This window comes from Bombina bombina, chromosome 7 (genome assembly GCF_027579735.1).
Source record: "Bombina bombina isolate aBomBom1 chromosome 7, aBomBom1.pri, whole genome shotgun sequence".
NCBI classification, from domain to species: domain Eukaryota; kingdom Metazoa; phylum Chordata; class Amphibia; order Anura; family Bombinatoridae; genus Bombina; species Bombina bombina.
Window position 1 is genome coordinate 598,272,115 of NC_069505.1, and position 19,775 is coordinate 598,291,889.

General features: G+C 39.5%; 2 protein-coding genes across 2 annotated transcripts in view; both read left to right on the plus strand.

Moving 5' to 3' along the window:
• Positions 1-19,775, plus strand: part of LOC128667190 (oocyte zinc finger protein XlCOF6.1-like) — a 49,859-nt gene that overhangs the window by 17,230 nt on the left and 12,854 nt on the right. The window lies entirely within an intron of this gene.
• On the plus strand, positions 11,065-11,842 carry LOC128667193 (eukaryotic translation initiation factor 4E-binding protein 2-like). Its single transcript, XM_053722122.1, has one exon. The coding sequence runs from the start codon at positions 11,163-11,165 to the stop codon at positions 11,502-11,504; it is 342 nt and encodes a 113-aa protein (XP_053578097.1). The 5' UTR covers positions 11,065-11,162; the 3' UTR covers positions 11,505-11,842.

The window sequence follows — 19,775 nt, forward strand, 5'->3', positions numbered from 1 at the left end:
GAAAAAGCGTTCGACTCGGTCTTTCATCACCATATTATTGATTCTTTATTGCTGTTTGGTTTTAAGGATAACTTTCCTCTTTTCATTAATAACCTTTGTTCCAAATCCACAACTAAACTGATTGTCAATAAACTGGAATCTGACTCAATCAACTTACAAAGGGGCACAAGGCAGGGGTGCCCTCTGTCACCACTCTTATTCGACTTAGCGATTGAGCCATTGGCTATTAGAATTAGACAGAGGATACAAGGGATAAGGATTGGTTCATGTCCAACACAGCAGTCAACATTCCGAGATTGATCTCGATAACTAATGCATTTGGTTCCTTTTCAGGCTATAAGCTAAATGTTTCTAAGTCAGAGATATTGTGGGTAAGGAAGAATGAGCTTTCAATTAACAAGACACCATTTAGGGAGGTGCTGAGCCATCTTAAATACTTAGGGATCTATATTTCATCAAATCCACAAGAATGGTACAATCTCAATATTTCTCCCATCCTAGCCAAAATTAAAGAATATATGTTAAGCTGGCAAAATCTTCCAATATCCTTATCGGGGCGCATTGCTTTGTTTAAAATGATTCTATTACCTAAAATTCTTTACCCTCTTCAAAATATTCCAGTGACGCTAAAAGTCAGGGATTGGAAAAGTTTAAACAGGGCGCTGCGATATTTTATCTGGAAATGCAAGAGACCTCGAATTTCCCTAAATAAACTCCACCTTCCTAAGAGGTATGGCGGACTGGCTCTTCCGGATCTTAACAAATATAACCTGGTTTTCCTCTCGCGCATTGCAATAGACTGGATCTTAAATAAGGATTATTTTACTAATAATAGTTTAGAGAGGAGCATTATATTTCCCTATAATCCCTCAGCTTTAATTCACTGCCCGACACAGTTAATTCCAAAAAAAGTGAGGGGCATTCAATCAATATATAAGGTTATACAAGCCTGGAAAAAATTAGGACGCAAACTCGATATTGATTTAACTATTCCAAAGTTTCAAGGACTATGTGGCAATCCAGAATTTCAGGAGGGTATTCAAGCACAAGTATTTCAAATTTGGCAGAGAAAAGGTCTTTTCCTTATGTCACAATTTATAGATCAGGGTACTGCATCGATCAAAACCTTTGAAAGGTTGAAACAGGAATTTGATTTAAGCAATAAAGATTTCTTTGCTTACCTTCAAGCCAGGCATTATCTATTCTCGTTAATACAGAAGTTCGGTTGGTCATGGTCGTGGGGAAAGTTAGATAACTGGCCCATTCTGGCTAATAACGAACTATCGTCTATATCGTGCTGGTATAACCTACTGATAAGTCAAGATGGGGTACTTAATCTTCAACAGATAACTCAAAAATGGAATCTATTAGTACCAGATTTAGACATTGAGACAGAACAGGTGGAAAACTCTATAGATATTGTAGCTCAGACCACACTATCCACAAACTGGAGGGAGTCACACATTAAACTACTTTATAGAACATATTATACTCCACTCAAAGGGTTTAAATGGCATAATTATGACTTCAATGTTTGTCCTAAGTGTTCTCTTCCGGCTGTGGATATAGTCCATATGATATGGTCATGCCCGAGGATTAGGCAATTATGGAAAAAGGTAGAATTTTGGCTAACTAACACATTGAAGCTTCCTACTCTCTCTCTCTCGCTGGCAGGGGTGGTATTCTTAGCAGAATCCTCCTTGGAGCAAAAAAAAATTAGAAATGGGGCAATTCTGGCAACGAGGAATTTAATTTTTGGAAAATGGAGAGACTCCTCAATACCTAGTATTCAAGAAATTAAAAATTTTATGAAAAAACAGTGTGTTATTGAACAAATGGATGTATCTCTAACATCGGAAAAGGAAGTAATCTCATTTTTTTTAAAAATGGGCAGCCTTCATTAAAATATTTACTCCAGAAGAAATAAATCAACTAATATACCCTTTTAGACACTCAGAAATAGTCATATTAGGACTATGGTAACAACTAGATTGTGAATAATTCTTTAGGTTCCTTCTAAATGGAGGGGGTCTGTGGAAATTAAGAAAAAAAAAAAAGGAAAATTCCCCCCCCCCCCTTTTTTTTTTTTTTTTTTTTTTCTTCTTTTCTCTCCCTCTCTCTTTTTCTAATCCCCGCGCCTCTCTCTATACTTAGATCAGGTTTTCCTGAATTGAATTTATGCTATTATCTAGTCTGAAGATAATAGAAGTAGTACATTATTGACAAAGCATAAAAAACAAACAAACAAAACAAGAGGCTTTGATTACTGCTTTATTTTGACATATTATCGTTATATTTTGAGTAAAGAATGATCAATGATTGCCGGGTCTTCTGTTATAGACGCTGGTTTTTCTTTTCGTTGGTATTTCCCTGTATTGTTGATCTGATTTCATCATTGTATATAATTGTAACTTACTTTGCCTCAATAAAAATTAAAAATTAAAAAAATAAAAAATAAAAAATAAATAAATAAAGACCTGTCTTAGAAAATGACAGGGTGGGCCGTGGACTCGTCATATCGTAAAAGAAACAAATTTATCAGGTAAGCATAAATTTCCTTTTGTTTTACAAGATATGACGAGTCTACGGATTTCTTCCTTACTTATGGGATACAATACCAAAGCCACGGGGACTTCCGGGGCGGAGCTTAGAGAGTCAGGCAGGCTGGAGCCCGACTCGCCAGCTAAGCGTTTCTATCAAGCCGCAGTGCCGCTATCCTTGCCGGGAAGGAGGACCAATTTCCGAGCGGATACCGAGCCGGGATCCGGCTCACTGGCACAGAAGTCCCTGAGTGGCGTTAGGCCGATTCGCCACGGCCACAGCTTGTGTGTTGGAGCCCTTCAGGTCCACCGGAGATACACCGACGAAGGTCCCATTGCGTCTAGAGTCATCAGACAGACGCCACACTAAAGCGAGCCTAATCGCTATAGCACTCAAGAAAAAGTGCTCTCTACAGAAAAAGAGGCTACAGCTCCAATACTGACCGGCAAAGCAACAATAGCCGCAGGTCCACTAAAGAGGTACAGGTGCCGTATACATTGCCGACGCAGCCGGCCACAGTGAAAACCCACGATCTGCTAATTTAGAGCGGGAGGTCACTCTGCTGTCCGGCTCCCCCGAGGGAGTGGAGAAAGGCCGAGAGATGGCGCTAGACAGTGCGCATATCATGTAAGAGACGCAGACGATCTGTAAAGAAACCCCTGCTACCTGCTGCCTACTTCAAGCCGGTTAAATCTTTCTCCGGTCAGAGGTGTTGACGGACTAAAGAGAGGCATCGGGCAGGGAGACATCCTGATAAGGAAAAGTTACAACCTGCTGACCTGGACCGGCTCTCCTTACTTTACCGCTAGGAAGTGGTAACTCTATTGCTTCTCATTTAGCTAACTGTACATAAGAAGAAATCCTCGTTACCAGCTGTCTACCTTAAGCCCGTTAAGCTTTCCCCCTGACAGAACTGGGGCCGGATCAAAGAGAGGCGCCGGGCAGGGAGACATACCGTTAAGGAAAGCTACAATTTGCCGGCCTGGTCCGGCTCTCCTTACCTTACCACGAGGTAGTGGCTACATTATTGCTCTTCAATCGGCTAGCTGTGCATAAGTGTCATTCACCTCTTCTCACACGACGCTATCAGTTGGACCTTACTTACCCTTACTACAAAAGAAGAAGTTCCTGTTCTATCTTGGGCTACGCAAGTATCTGAGCCATTCTGGCCTTTATTACGATTTTGCCTTTTTGAAATTTTCAGCATAAACTGAATTGACTCTAGTTCACTTTTTCCCTGTGCATTGGGTTGTTATCATCTATGACTTTTTTTTTTGCATTTTTTTATTTTATTTTTTTTTGTTCTTGTTAGATATCTGAAGTCAAAAAGTCATATAAAAATCATGTTTATAATCATACTGCTTCTATAGAAAATGCTCATAATACAATAGAAGTTTTGTACAGGTGTTAAACTAATTGCACTGTTCTTATCTGAGGTATCTAGTAATCTTGGCACAGAAACTAATAACATATATAAGTTTGTAACTGGGAGTGTCAGATCTTAGCAGCTGCTGTCCGGGTCTTGTATCCTGGGGTATTTGTTCATTTGTTCTTCCTGGTTCTTATCTATCCATGATCCATCCTTTGGTCTATAAGGATAATTAATATATTGCTGATACACATGCTGTAGAATCTGTTATCAATTGACATATAAAGTTTCTCCTAAGGTATCAGACATATTGTGGCTTCGAAACTGAAAACACACATATCTGTTATAGCACAAGCAGTATTACCACTATGTCATCCATATTACTTACATATTCTCCCACTGCCACTTTGAAGCCCAGAGCTGTCAGTCTAGTAGACACTGAGGAGACCTAGCAAAATCTGTTGCTCCCCCGTTGTATGTCGTCATCTAACTCTAGCAGGCTTTAAAAACACTTCACTATTTAAAAAAAAAAAAAAGAAAAAGGAAAGAAAGGGAAGGGAAAGAAAAAGAAAAAAAAAGGGAAAAAAACAAAAAAACAAAAAAAAAACACACATGCACTTAAACTCATTTTTTGGTCTAGATATACAATACTATTTCTTTTTGTTTTAAACATTTTCTGATATCACCCCCCCTATTCAGGGTATTACACGTTTTCTTATTATTTTTTAGGCACAATAACACTAAGAATCACTTATAAGATTGGATAACTGCTATTTTCATTTAATGGAAAAATTTGTCACCCAGGTGAAACACAATTCACCCATAATGCCTGCCAAAACTAAGGAGAAAAAAAATAAACTAATGGAGGTTAGTTCAGACTCCTCCTTAGAAACCCAGATAAACCCTTTCGATACACAATCATTGATAACCCAGCTAAGTCAATTGTTTATACCCCAATTTGATGTTATCAAAAAAGATCTATCAAATATTACATCTAGGCTGGAGGTAATCTCCTCAGAAGTGAAACAGTTCGCTTCTAGAATCACTGAGGCTGAAACCAGAATTTCAGACTTAGAAGATCTGGTAAACACACAAGAAAATATATTACAAAAACAAGGTGACAAAATCTGTAATTTACAAAATCGCCTGGAGGATCTGGAAGATCGCTCCAGGCGTAATAATATTAGAATTGTCGGCTTACCCGATACCCCAGAATTTGAGGACCTGCTGCACTTCTCCTCAACGGTCCTCCCACAAGCTTTAGGGTTCCCCCCCCACCTTCTCCCCCTGTCAATAGAAAGAGCCCATCGAATAGGCCCCAGAAGGGTCAATCAAGATGGATCACCTAGAAATAGAATCTGTATCTTTAAAACCCTTAGATTTCAGGATAAACTCCAAATCCTCAAACTATTTAAGAAAATAGAAACATTCACTATAGCAAGCAAGAAGATTCTGTTATTTCAGGATTTCTCTAATGAAACCGCTCTCAAGAGAAAAAGTATGGCCCCCTTCTGTACCCAATTGATTAATAAAGGAGAAAATGCACGGATGGTTTATCCTGCAAGGATTATAATATTGAAGGAAGGTAACAGGATATCTCTTGGCTCTGTAGAAGAAGCGCAGAAATATCTATCAGATGGCTCCTAATGTAAATTTTAAGTTCTGTATATTACTTGTTCTGTTTTTTTTTTTTTTCTTTTCTTTTTTTTTTTTTTTTTTTTTTTTTTCTCTCTCTTTCTTTTCCTCTCTCTCTCCCTCCCCCTATCCCCCCCCATCCTATAGTCATCAGGTGTTGGTATATATATGTTTGAACCCAAATATCCCTATTTTAGTTAATGGCCACAATAGGATTTAATCTAGTCGAGGAATTCAAGCTCCTCTCCTGGAATGTAGGAGGAATAACCTCAGTAATAAAACGTAAAACAGTTATTCAAAGATTGGGGAAATTAAACCCCTCAATTGTTTTCCTACAAGAAACCCACCTTAAAGATGTTGAAATATCTAAACTTCAGTCTAAATGGGTTGGGGAAGTCATAGCGACCCCCTGCGCCTCCAGAAAAAATGGAGTTGCAATTTTAATTAATAAAAACCTGACATATAAGATCTTGAACATAGAAAGGGATCCAGAAGCTAGATTTCTCTTAGTACAAATTCAAATCCATGAGGCCGGAATATTTTTATGCAATATATATGCTCCTAACAAATTTTCATCCAAATTCTGGAAACTAATCCAGTCTAAACTATTTCCCCACATTAACCAAAATATTATAGTCGGGGGTGATTTTAACATGTCTCTATCTGCTGATCTTGATAGATTTGACACTAGAAACAAACAAGAATATGATCGGCAAGCCAAATATTTTAGATCCTTTTGTAACAAGATGAAACTTGTTGATATTTGGAGAATTAAAAATCCCGACTCTCGGAAATTCACTTGTGAATCCAAAACATACAGGACATTTTCGAGAATCGATTACATTTTAATATCAGAATCTCTATCTATATTTAGGTTAACCCCCCAGATACACGATATTGCCATATCGGACCATGCTAGTATATCGATCCTGTTTCCCTCTCTGAGCCAACATAAGAGTAATAATTCTACGTTTTATTTCCCTAAATATTTGTATAATAATCCCAGATTTAAGATTTGGCTGAGACAAACCTGGAGAGAATACTGTGAACACAACATAACCTATATTAATAAAATAGAGATTTTCTGGGAAACTGCTAAAGCAGTCATAAGAGGAGAGATAAAGGCCTATTTGAGTACCATAAAAAAGAAATCGGCCGCACAAGAGACACTATTAGCTAACCGAATCAAAATTGCTTATGAAAGGTATAATAATCTGCGTAATGATCAAAATTGGAAAAAATATATAGAAGCCAGGCAGGAAAGGGATATTGCAATAAAGCAAAAAATTCAAGAGGTAGAAACAAGAAATAATCTTCTTTTTAAAGGCTTTCATGGCTGTTCCGCTAAATTCCTAGCTAAATTAACCAGAAATAGGAAAAAGAAAAATTTATATTTTGGCTATAAAGGCCGGGATCCAAAGATACTCGGACCCAAATGAAATTGTTAACTTTTTTCATACTTACTATCAACAATTATACACTGGAACAGAACCAGATACAATCCAAGAAGATAGGTTTTGGTCCAGGATTAATCTTCCGAAAATGTTAGACACAGACTTAGCAATATTAAATGCCCCTATAACCCAAGAGGAAATTAGAAAAGCTATAACCAAGACTAAATTAAACAAGGCAGCGGGTCCCGATGGTATTCCAGCTGAATTCTTCAAAATCTTATCGGAGGAAATAGTAGAGTCCCTGGAAAAACTTTTTAATAATTATTTCACTAATGATCAACCAATTTCAAAAAATTTTACTGCTGCAAATATTTCCCTAATCCTTAAAAAAGATAAAGACCCGGAAGACCCTGCGTCTTACAGACCTATATCTGTTCTTAATACAGATTACAAAATATTAACTTCAATTATAGCTTCCAGGCTCTCGATTTCTTTCGATAAAATAATACACCCCGACCAAACAGGCTTTATGAGCTCTAGGAATTCCTCAAAAAGTATCCGCAAAGTTTTAACGTGTATAGATTATATGTATAATACTGATCCAACACAACTCACACAAGCGAAACAAGATAAAGCCCTAATTAGCCTCGACGCCGAAAAAGCGTTTGACGCAATCGCTTGGAATCACCTATTTAGAGCGCTCGAACAATTTGGCTTTAGAAATCAATTTATTCGATTCATACACAATATCTATAGAAACCCAATCTCATATCTTTTAGTTAACTCTAATGTCTCTCCCGCGTTGACATTAGGTAGAGGTACTAGGCAAGGCTGCCCCCTCTCGCCATTTCTTTTTAATATAGCTCTAGAACCATTAGCAATTTGGCTTAGAGACATTATTAGCGGTATTAGAATTGTCCCACAAGTTTTAAAACTCCTAATCTACGCAGATGATTTATTGATATTTATAGGAGATCCTGTCCAAGAAATTCCTGCTGTCTTAAATAGCCTAAGTACTTTTAGCTCATTTTCAGGTTATAAAATCAACTCAAAAAAAAGTGAACTAATGTGGATTAAAAAGGATAGCCGTGCTAACTTTAACTTCCCGTTCCAAATATCGGAAACACTTAAATATTTAGGCATTTATATTCATCCCAATCCCAATTGCTGGTATAAGTTAAATTTTCCTCCTTTGATAAAGAAAATTCAAACTGACCTAGAAAATTGGACCTCTCTACCTATATCGGTATCAGCGTGTCAGCCTTATTAAGACAATTATATTTCCTCGGTTACTATATCCACTTCAGAACCTACCTTTATTGATCCCTGCGATAGACCAACATAAATTATATTCTTTTTTCTCCAGATTTATCTGGAAAAATAAGAAACCACGTATTGCATTTAAAAAACTAATGAATTCACTTGATTCCGCGGGACTAGCGTTGCCAAATATACAATATTATAATATTGCCTGCTTAGCCAAAATTGCCATAAACTGATTAGCTGACACAAATATCTTTTCATGTTCGATAATGGAAAATTATATGATAACTCCCATTTCTGTTAAAGCCAGTTTGCATTATCCAGCAAAGGAGTTACCCTATAATATCAAGGGATTGATAACCATAAATAACATTATTAGAGCCTGGCAGAAATTTTGCTCAATTATTGGTGTTGATTACTCTTTTTCCGAATTACTCCCAATAATTGGAACGGTTGATTTTTCCCCTGGTTATTCTCAGGTAACCTTTAAGAAATGGGCGGATAAAGGACTCATTAATTTATATCAAATTTTTCATGAGGATGGCTATATACGTTCATTTGAGTCTCTTGTTACGCAATTTGACCTCTCCAGACAGGATATGTTTGCTTATTTCCAGATAAGACACTATCTCAATAAACATAATTGGGAGCTGGATCGAGGCCTAGCATGGTCTGACATCAAAAAATGTATCCTGAAATACAAAACGGGATCAACTTCAATTTCTCTCATGTATGACATTATGCTCAATAAGCAGAATCTACTCAGTCTTAATGATATCTTTGCTTCATGGACACAAGATTGTCCAAACTTGGAAGACGGAGAATTAAAGGCTAGTTGTACTTTAGTAAACAAATGTCGAATTCCATCCAGCTGGAAAGAGTCTCACTTTAAAATCATAAATAGGTCATATATAACACCTGTTAGGCTGGCAAAAATGTATAGCTCACAATCTGCCAAATGCCCCCGATGTACATATCTCAAGGCAGACCTTCTACACATGTTTTACTATTGTCCAAAATTAAAACAATTGTGGAACAAACTCTCCTTCTGGTTAAAAATACACTATGCCACCGTAGTCTCATTTAACTCAGAAAATATCATCTTTCTAAATATCCATGTCACTGATTCTCCTCTGAGATCAAAAACCTTAGTATCCATTATCATGTCTATTAGACATCTCATCACAAAAAACTGGAAATCAAAGTATGTACCCTCCTTTGCCATGGTTACGCAAGAGATACAGAATCAAATAATCTTTGAATCTTTTCACCTTAAATCTTCTAATGAAAAAAAAATAAAAAAGTTCATTTTGGACTGGCTACCCATAATTAAGTCCTATACCCTACCCATCCAAAAACGTATCTTGTCCCCATTTTTAAGCTCAGATAGTTTTGCAGATCTTGTATTGCATGGTGAATTTCCGGCTTCATGGATTTCCTGTTACAGGGAATAGGAGTGCTATGAACCAAGGTAATGATCATTCACAATGATAGCTTCGGCGTTGGCTGAGGGGGGGGGGGGGCGGGGGGGAGAGGAGGAACTTAATTTACTTTTTCTTTTTTTTTTTTTTTTTTTTTCTCTCATTTGTCTGATAGGGAATCTGAATTAAGTAAGAGGTAAAAAACTATTTTTCTTTCTTTTAGATTCATCAAGTTAAAATGATGAACCCTAGACTGTTAAGTTATCTATTTTTTGGGTACTTACGGCTTAAGTTTATTAAGCTAAGATGATATTTATGTATTATAAACCTCAATTGTGCCCCAATGGTTATTTTGTCCGAGTTAGTCTACGCTATTTGAGTTATGATTCTATGTTCAGTCATCTTTCATCTTTGCAAATATTAAGCGTAGTTTTTATTTAAAGACGACCGAAAGACATAGGCTACTAAGTTTAGCTCATTATTATAATAATATAAACGGTCAATGTCTGTCAATATTATGTGTATGACACTAACTCTTTTTTTCCTCTTTTGTATTTAATGTATATATATTTGTATCTTGATCAAACCTGTCATCTTGCCCTGCGTGGCATATTTTATTTGAGATTTGTTTTTGTCTTTTTTTTTTTTTCCTGTCTTATTTTGTGAATTATTCTCAATAAAAGAAAATTACTTTAAAAAGAAAAAAACAATACCAAAGCCACAGGAGACGGATGAAAGGGAGGACAAGACAGGAACCTAAACGGAAGGCACCACTGCTTGAAGAACCTTTCTCCCAAAAACAGCCTCGGACGAGGCAAAAGTATCAAATTTGGAAAAAGTGTGAAGAGACGACCAAGTTGCAGCCTTGCAAATCTGTTCAACAGCAGCATCATTTTTAAATGCCCATGAGGAAGCCACAGCCCTAGTAGAATGAGCCGTAATTCTTTCAGGAGGCTGCTGTCCAGCAGTCTCATATGCAAAACGAATGATACTCTTCAGCCAAAAAGAAAAAGAGGTAGCCGTAGCTTTCTGGCCCTTACGTTTTCCAGAAAAAACAACAAATAATGAAGATAATTGACGAAAATCTTTAGTCGCCTGCAAGTAAAACTTCAGGGCACGGACTACGTCCAAGTTAAGTAACCAACACTCCTTCTTAGAAGAAGGCTTAGGACACAAGGAAGGAACAACAATTTCCTGATTAATATTCTTATTAGAAACAACCTTAGGAAGGAAACCAGGTTTGGTACGTAAGACCACCTTATCAGAATGGAAAATAAGATAAGGAGAATCACATTGTAAAGCTGAAAGCTCAGAAACTCTGTGAGCAGAAGAAATAGCAACCAAAAATAAAACTTTCCAAGATAACAACTTAATATCTATGGAATGCATCGGTTCAAACGGAACCCCTTGAAGAACATTAAGAACTAAATTCAGGCCCCCGGTCCCGCCTCCCCGTGCGCGGCCTATTCCTCCTCCCTCCCGCCCGGCCCTGCCTCACCGCCTGTCTCCCCAGCTATCAGTCACCGCCGGGCCAAGACCATGTCAACCGGGCACCAGCACAGCCAGAGCCGGGCTATCCCCACCAGGACCATCCCCATCAGCGATTCCTCTCAGCTACCTCATGACTACTGCACCACTCCGGGCGGCACGCTCTTCTCCACCACCCCGGGGAGTACCCGGATCATTTATGATCGCAAGTTCCTGTTGGACCGCCGCAATTCCCCCCTGGCTCAGACTCCTCCCCACCGCCTGCCTGATATCCCAGGGGTAACCAGCCCTAATACGGCTGTAGTGGAGGCCAAAGTAGAAACAAAAAACTTGAACAATCATGACAGGAAGACGAACCTGGGTGACGATTCTCAGTTCGAGATGGACATCTAATCTCCGAGATACTCTACAAGAGCTCCCAAAACTTGCGTGTACCTGACTCAGCCAATAGAATTACTTTGTTGCAAAACCATTCTAAGGCGCAGTCCTGCGTGTAGAAATCTGCCCTTCCAGGTGCCAAAGGTCAACACAAAAAAAAAAGCTCCCTTTATGTTGTAATTTTTTTTTTCCCCCTCTCAAGTGGCTCAATTCGCCCAGCAATTGGCAGAAGGGTGATGAGGCTTGTGAGTGTTTGCTGGCTTGGTGTTAACAAGCAGGAAGAGATACAGTTTGCCAATACTGTAGATAACTTATTAAAATAGTTGGTGGAAGAAATTCTGCACCTCCCTTTACTGCTGTTTTTGTTTTACCTTCCTAAGCCTCCTCTTAAGTTTTTGTGATCCCACTAAATGTTTGAATCCTAGTTTGGTCACATGGTCAGGAAGCTGTGTAGGGTTTTTGTTTGGACGGTCCAGTGACCAGAATCTGACCGCTTCATACGGCTGTGCATTCATTATTTCTGAATGTTTAAGGAAATACGCACTCCAGTAGCGCTCCAATTCTGACCCTTTTATCACATGATGAGAGAATCTCAGCATCTGGCCACCTACAGACTGACACACTAGACCCCTTTTTTATTATACCATACTGTGTTTGCATTGTAACGTTAACCTGAACCCATTTATATATTAACCAAAAACACATGCTAACATGAATCTTAGTTTTCTTGCAGTCCAACCTTTCAGCCTCCCTGGTTTCTCTCCATCGCGTAGGAGCCGTACAAGTGGGGCACATGTAGGCATTTCAATAGAAGTTGTGGTCATACTTACTAAGCACTGCTACCGAGAACCAATAGACGCCACACAATGGTTTCATTACATGGCCACATATGCACCAAGATCTAGGAAGCGTGTGGTAGTCATGTGCAGACTCTGATACATCTCTGCCCAGCAGTCTATGTATGATTTAGTGATGCTCTCACAAGGCGCTTTTACATCACTCGGCACTTCAGAACTCGTAGTAACCAATAAGAACTGCGTGTTTTTATTTCCAGTAAGTTTATAAAACATTTGTCTTCCCCATAATGTTGACAAGTTAATAACTATAAAACTGATACTTATTGAGGAGCATTATCCAGCCTTTGTGTTTTACCAAGTGGAGCGTTTAAGTGCATATTATAATGATATCTACATGTTTATATCGATGCAGAAACCATGGGTTTTGTCATATTAAAAAGAACTAGAGTTTCATACTAAAAAAAAAAAAAAAAAAAGAACTAAATTCAAACTCCAAGGAGGAGCAATTGGTCTAAACACAGGCCTGATTTGACAAAAGGATTGAACATCTGGAACATCTGCCAGACGTTTGTGAAGCAAAATAGACAAAGCAGAAATCTGTCCCTTTAAGGAACTTGCTGACAATCCTTTCTCTAATCCTTCATGGAGAAAATATAGAATCCTAACCCTACTCCATGAGTAGTCCTTGGATTCGCACCAATAAAGATATTTACGCCATATCTTATGGTAAATCTTTCTAGTAACAGGCTTGCGTGCCTGAATCAAGGTATCAATGACCGAATCAGAGAACCCTCACTTACATAAAATCAAGCGTTCAATCTCCAAGCAGTCAGCTGCAGAGAAACTAGATTCGGATGATGGACGGGCCCCTGAATAAGAAGGTCCTGCCTCAATGGAAGCTTCCACGGCGGCAGAGAGGACATGTCCACCATATCGGCATACCAAGTCCTGCGAGGCCATGCAGGAGCGATGAGAATCACTGAAGCCCTCTCCTGTTTGAACCGAGCAATCACCCGGGGAAGGAGAGCAAATGGAGGAAACACATAAGCTAGGTTGAAAGACCAAGGCATCTATCAGTTCGGCCTGAGGATCCCTGGACCTGTATCCGAATCTTGGGAGCTTGGCATTCTGACGAGACGCCATCAGATCCAATTCCGGTCTGCCCCACCTGAGAATCAGGGTGTAAAAGACCTCCAGATGGAGTTCCCATTCCCCTGGATGAAACGTCTGTCTGCTCAAAAAATTCGCCTCCCAGTTGTCCACACCTGGGATGTAGATTGCTGACAGATAACAAGAGTGAGCCTCCGCCCACCGAATTATCTTGGATACTTCTGTCATCGCCAAGGAACTCCTTGTTCCTCCCTGATGATTGATGTAAGCAACAGTCGTGATGTTGTCCGACTGAAAACGGATGAATTTGGCCGAAGCCAACTGAGGCCAAGCCTGAAGCGCATTGAAAATTGTTCTCAATTCCAGAATATTGATTGGAAGTAGAGACTCCGACCGAGTCCACACACCCTGAGCCTTCAGGGAATTCCAGACTGCACCCCATCCTAGTAGACTGGCGTCCATTGTCACTTTCCCCTATGAGGGTCTGTGGAAGCACGTCCCCTGGGACAGATGATCCTGTGACAACCACCAAAGAAGAGAGTCTCTCGTCTCCTGATCCAGATCTATCTGAGGAGACAAATTTGCCTAGTCTCCATTCCACTGTCTGAGCATGCTCAGTTGTAGAGGTCTGAGATGAAAACGAGCAAACGGAATGATGTCCATTGCCACCACCATCAATCCAATCACCTCCATGCACTGAGCCACTAATGGTCGAGGATTGGACTGAAGGGCTCGGCATGTATTCAGAATCTTCAACCTTCTGACCTCCGTTAAGAAGATTTTCATGGATACCGACTCTATTAGAGTTCCCAGGAAAGGAACCCTTGTCTGAGGAATTAGTGAACTTTTTTCTATATTCACCTTCCACCCGTGAGTCCTTAGAAAGGACAGAACCATGTCGGTATGAGACTTTGTCAGTCAAGATGACGCCTGGATCAGAATATCGTCCAGATAAGGCGTCACTGCAATGCCCCGCAATCTGAGAATCGCCAGCAGAGACCCTAGAACCTTCGTGAATATTCTGGGTGCTGTAGCCAGCCCAAAAGGTAGAGCCACAAACTGAAAATGTTTGTCCAGGAAGGCAAACCTTAGGAACTGGTGATGATCTTTGTGGATAGGAATATGAAGATATGCATCCTTTAAGTCCACGGTAGTCATATATTGACCCTCCTGGATCAATGGAAAAATTGTCCGAATCGTCTCCATCTTGAAGGATGGGACTCTGAGAAACTTGTTTAGACTCTTGAGATCTAAAATGGGTCTGAACGTTCCCTATTTTTTGGGAACCACAAAAAGGTTTGAGTAAAACCCCTGCCCCTGTTCCTGCACTGGAACGGGACAAATTACTCCCATAGTGGAGAAGTCTTTTACACAACGTAAGAACGCCTCTCCTTTTATCTGGTCTACAGACAATCGTGAAAGAAGAAACCTTCCCCTTGGGAGGGAATTTTTGAACTCCAGTTGATACCCCTGGGACACGATTTCTAGTGTCCGGGGATCCTGAACGTCTCTTATCCAAACCTGGACAAAGAGAGAAAGTCTACCCCCTACTAGATCCGGTCCCGGATCGGGGCCGCCCCTTCATGCTGTCTTGGGAGCAGCAGCGGGCTTCTTGGGTTGTTTATTCTTGTTCCAAGCCTGGTTGGTTCTCCAGACAGACTTGGCTTGTGCAAAGTTCCCTTCCTGTTTAGCGGAAGAGGAAGGTGGAACTCCCTTGAAGTTTCGAAAGGAACAAAAATTATTCTGTCTACCCCTCTGTTTAGACTTCTTATCCTGAGGTAGGAGATGGCCCATACCTTCTGTAATGTCAGATATGATCTCTTTTAGGTCAGGTCCGAATAGAGTCTTCCCCTTAAAAGGAATTAGTCAATCATAAGAACTTCAATTCCTTCCTGTATTCTGAAAAAATCTCAGACCTAAGATATTCGTCCAGGGCGTCAAATCACGAAGCAGTCGCAGTCGGGACCCTGACAATGTAAGCCGCAGGTTGTGAAGGCAAACCCTGATGGCCATAAAAACAGACAAGGAGACCCTCTAATTTCCCTATGGCCCTTGAGATACAACTATCCTCAAAAGTGATAGTAGAACCTTTAGTTGAAGTAAAAACAACTTCCTACCATCTTAGAAACCACCTTCCAAAAATCCCAATAGCATTCACTATAGGATACATGACCTGGTAGAGGGAAAACCAGCATTTCAGACACCCCATCCTCCGATTGCTAGGTGGCTTAGTTATTCAACGGATGATTATAGCTTGTAGCCATAAAAGGAGAGTTTCAGGAAAAGCAATGCTTACAGATAATTAACACAAAAAAACATTACTGTCACTTTAAATGCACTTATTTCTGTGCCAGAAATTCCCAAGTTGGATGTTAACCTTGCTGTCAATAGCTATTGCAATTATCATGCAAGCAACCATGTCTAGTGCACACTATTTATATGAACGTTATAAGGAACCACAGAGCACCGCATGTGGTCAAAAATAACTTTATTCTATGTGGGCACTTGTTTCATTCTAAGCACAAAGCTGAATACATTAAACAGCAAAACTGCATCAAGAAAAGGATCTATAACTGAGCAGGAGAGAACTAGGATATTGTTAACAGTCTCTTCTTGGATATAATCACAGGTGTGCTTTGGCATGTAATCTACAGTTCAGGCAGTTTGGTCTCAGAAAAAACTGAAAATCCCCTGTAGTGCCTGCTTAGTCTTATGAAACCCCACAGGTCATGTGTAAGCAAATAGTGTACAGAATTCATCTGAAAAGGATTTACTTCTGAGGCACAGGGAAAAACAGAATAGCACTGCTATCGTTGTTTCTTGACATAGAATAGAAACAAAACGTATGAACATATTTAGAATGATAAAGGCACTACCCCCTGGTAACTGAGCATAAACCATATCCGTAGCACCGGTACAACATAAACTCCCCACTATAATAGGAATTTTTAACAATTATCAACAATTATTGCCACTATCCAAACGGGCTGAAGATCTTTCTTGTTATAAATCGTCACATGTACCCCAGTCTCTCCGGACAGCGCAAAGACCTCTCAGCTGTATCTGTAAACACAGCTGAGGAGGTATTCGGCAATCCGTCGAAGAGAGTAAAAAGTGTTTGCGTGCTCAATGGCGGGTAACAGCTCCGCCCATCGTGGGCGTATACGACCCGGAACCGCCGGGACAAGTAAATGGCGCGCCCATAATGGCGCGTATCACAAAACCGCCCATCGTGGGCGTATTGATAGTTTTAAACATCCATGCGGCTAATAATCAAAGTTATATAAACATTTTCAGCAGCACACAATTAACGAAAAAAAACCTGTCGGCTTCTACTTGTAAAAAAGCCGTAGTAAGCATGAGTACCTCATATAAAAGGGGACATTATACGCACTTCGGTACAGATTAAATCCCTTATCCTAGGCGTGCAAAAGCCGGATAACTACTACCCACGGCCTGTTCTTTATTTCAAAATAAGTATTAGGAGTCCGGTCCTACATAACAGTGTCAGCAAGCTAGGGGAACCCTCCCTGTCGGCTGAGAACTAAACAGAAGCCGCTGGGTTGCTTATAATACATGTCTGCTCCTGGAAAAGCTAACCCCCTGTCAGGGATATGTTTTTCAAATAAAAAGTGCCAGCTCTTTTCTGAAAACATGTATAGGGAGTCCCCAAAATTGAGACCCATGAATCCCCAGCTTGTCTGTGTTCTGTCACCAAAGGGGTTTTATCAGAAAACAAAGCTTAGCACTTACCTTTAGAAGGCTGCCCGGCAGCAAGGCATCTCACCCAGCTTGTGAAGTTCTCTTCTTCCCTTCACATTGGCCTGTGGAAACAAACAGTACTGAGCATTTTCTTCCCTCAGACTTTGCACAAAACAGGGCAGCATACAATCAATGGGAGGCGCAGTGAGAATAAAATCCCAAGTTCCCATGGCTTAAAAGCCACCAAATGCTTCTCTTATTGTTATGGAAGAGATTGATTTGGTCTACGCTACACCCCAGAACAACATAATACACTGTGGTATTACATAAAAAACTATAAACACTTGATTGAAGAATCTATAACTAGCACCTCACTTTGCCTCTTCCTATTACTAACACAGGCAAAGAGAATGACTGGGGTGGGAGGGAAGGGAGGAGCTATATATACAGCTCTGCTGTGGAGCTCTTTGCCTCCTCCTGCTGACCAGGAGGCGTAATCCCATAAGTAAGGATGAAATCCGTGGACTCGTCATATCTTGTAAAAATAATAAGTATTCCTGTGACAGTAACAACAATTTATTAAAAGCTAGCTATTAAGGTAACCCCCAAGGTGGACGAGACTCCGATAAGGTTCCATTGTTTAATTTTCACTTAGTGTTTCTTTAATCTTTGCATTCAAACACCTATTCACCCCAGTTTTTGCAACTGATATTTAAAGGGACACTGAACCCAATTTTTTTTCTTTTGTGATTCAGGTAGAGCATGAAATTTTAAGCAGCTTTCTAATTTACTCCTATTATCAATTATTCTTCGTTCTCTTGCTATCATTATTTGAAAAATAAGGCATCTAAGCTTTTTTGGTTTAGCACTCTGGACAGCACTTTTTTATTGGTGGATGAATTTATCCACCAATCAGCAAGAACAACCCAGGTTGTTCACCAAAAATGGGCCAGCATCTAAACTTACATTCTTGCATTTCAAATAAAGATACCAAGAGAATTAAGAAAAATTGATAATAGGAGTAAATTAGAAAGTTGCTTACAATTACATGCACTATCTGAATCACACACACAAAAAAAATTGGGTTCAGTGTCCCTTTAATTCTTGTTTTTAACAAACATCATTAGGAACAGTATAGAAAGAGTTCGCCCATACAGGGACTTGAACCCTGAACCCTCATATTAAAACTCTGTTGCTCTACCGACTGAGCTATCTGGGTATAGATGTTTTAACTTTTTACTTATATTTTCAATTTGGTTTCATTCTCCTGTTATCCTTTGTTAAAGTGAGCAGCAATGCACTACTGGGAGCTAGCTGAACATCAGCTGCTTCGTGAGTGCTAGAGACATCACTAATCTACATACGCAAGTGGTGACATCACAATGCTGCTGACAACACTACATACACACGTGGTGACATCACAAAGGGGCTGAACCAAGAACCTACAAGAGAGTGGGGAGGATATTTAAACCCCTCAATCTCAGCTCCCATAGCAGCTACAAACAACCAAGACCCCCATATATGAAAAAGAATTGTCTCCTCTTTCAAACAATGAAAAGAGCAGATATCAAGCAGATCTTTTAAAAAAAAATCAAGACACATGGGTCGTTGCAAGGTAATGGGACATTAGATGTGCAGAAACAAATCTATTATGTCTAGAGAACCCTAATAAAGTTTATTTTCTAGTAGACCAATTGCTCTCTTAAAAAAATATATATTAATTGTGTCTGTATAGGCCTTTTATTGCTGTACTGTACAATAAGGTCTCTCTAATCTATATTATAAATCCCAGAAGCCCCTATGGGCTTCTGTTTCGCATATGTGGCTACCCACAATGACAATTTTGTAAGGTGATCACAGTAACAGCCGTAGTCACTGGGCCATTTTCAATAATATTTACTAAAATCTATGCAAAAATTCTGCATATTGTTTACAGTTTTTTATAAATATAATAATGGTATATTGTGAATCTGCTGGGCCTGTTGAAAAAATAAAAAATATATCATTTGTGTCGGTCACTCACTGAAATTTCGTTCTTTCTGTGTGAAAGGAACACAGACCGGAGGGCGCCTCCTATTGTGACTCAGTATGGATACCAGCCGTGATATATACAAGCTTACTCACAATTGTGGCAGCACCAATGTGCTGAATGAAGCAGACTGGGATCTCACAGTGTCCCTGCTCATTGATCCCGGTGATGGGATGGTCTCGCTCTGTCCCTTTCACTCCAAACAATGACTCATGCTTGCAGTAAAAATATTTATTAAAATTGTATAAAAACAATTGTTAAAAACGATTGAAAACTTCAAATATATGAAGGGACTTAATAAAATAGAAGCTGTAAGAATAAATAACCATGACGACACCATTTTGTCTCTAGTAATCCATTTTGTGTAAGCATACCATTTTAAGATGAGTTTATTATAGTTCATTATAAGGTAGTTATTATGCTGTGAGAAAAAATATGCTGATGTTTTAAGCTGAACACTTTATCTCAATAATTTGTCCGATGGCCTTGCTATGTACATGCGATGCGCCCGGATACACCGTTATCTAAAACGGTTTGTTTCTCAGTACAACTCCTTTTTATTCCTTATTTTTAATGAAGTTCTTTGCTCTAAGCAAATGGTGTGATTATGATTACGTCATTGTTTAACCCCAAATACTGTAACCATTG

Excerpts from the sequence above, each read along its gene's own strand:
- LOC128667193 (XM_053722122.1), top strand. The coding sequence starts at position 11,163 with ATGTCAACCGGGCACCAGCACAGCCAGAGCCGGGCTATCCCCACCAGG.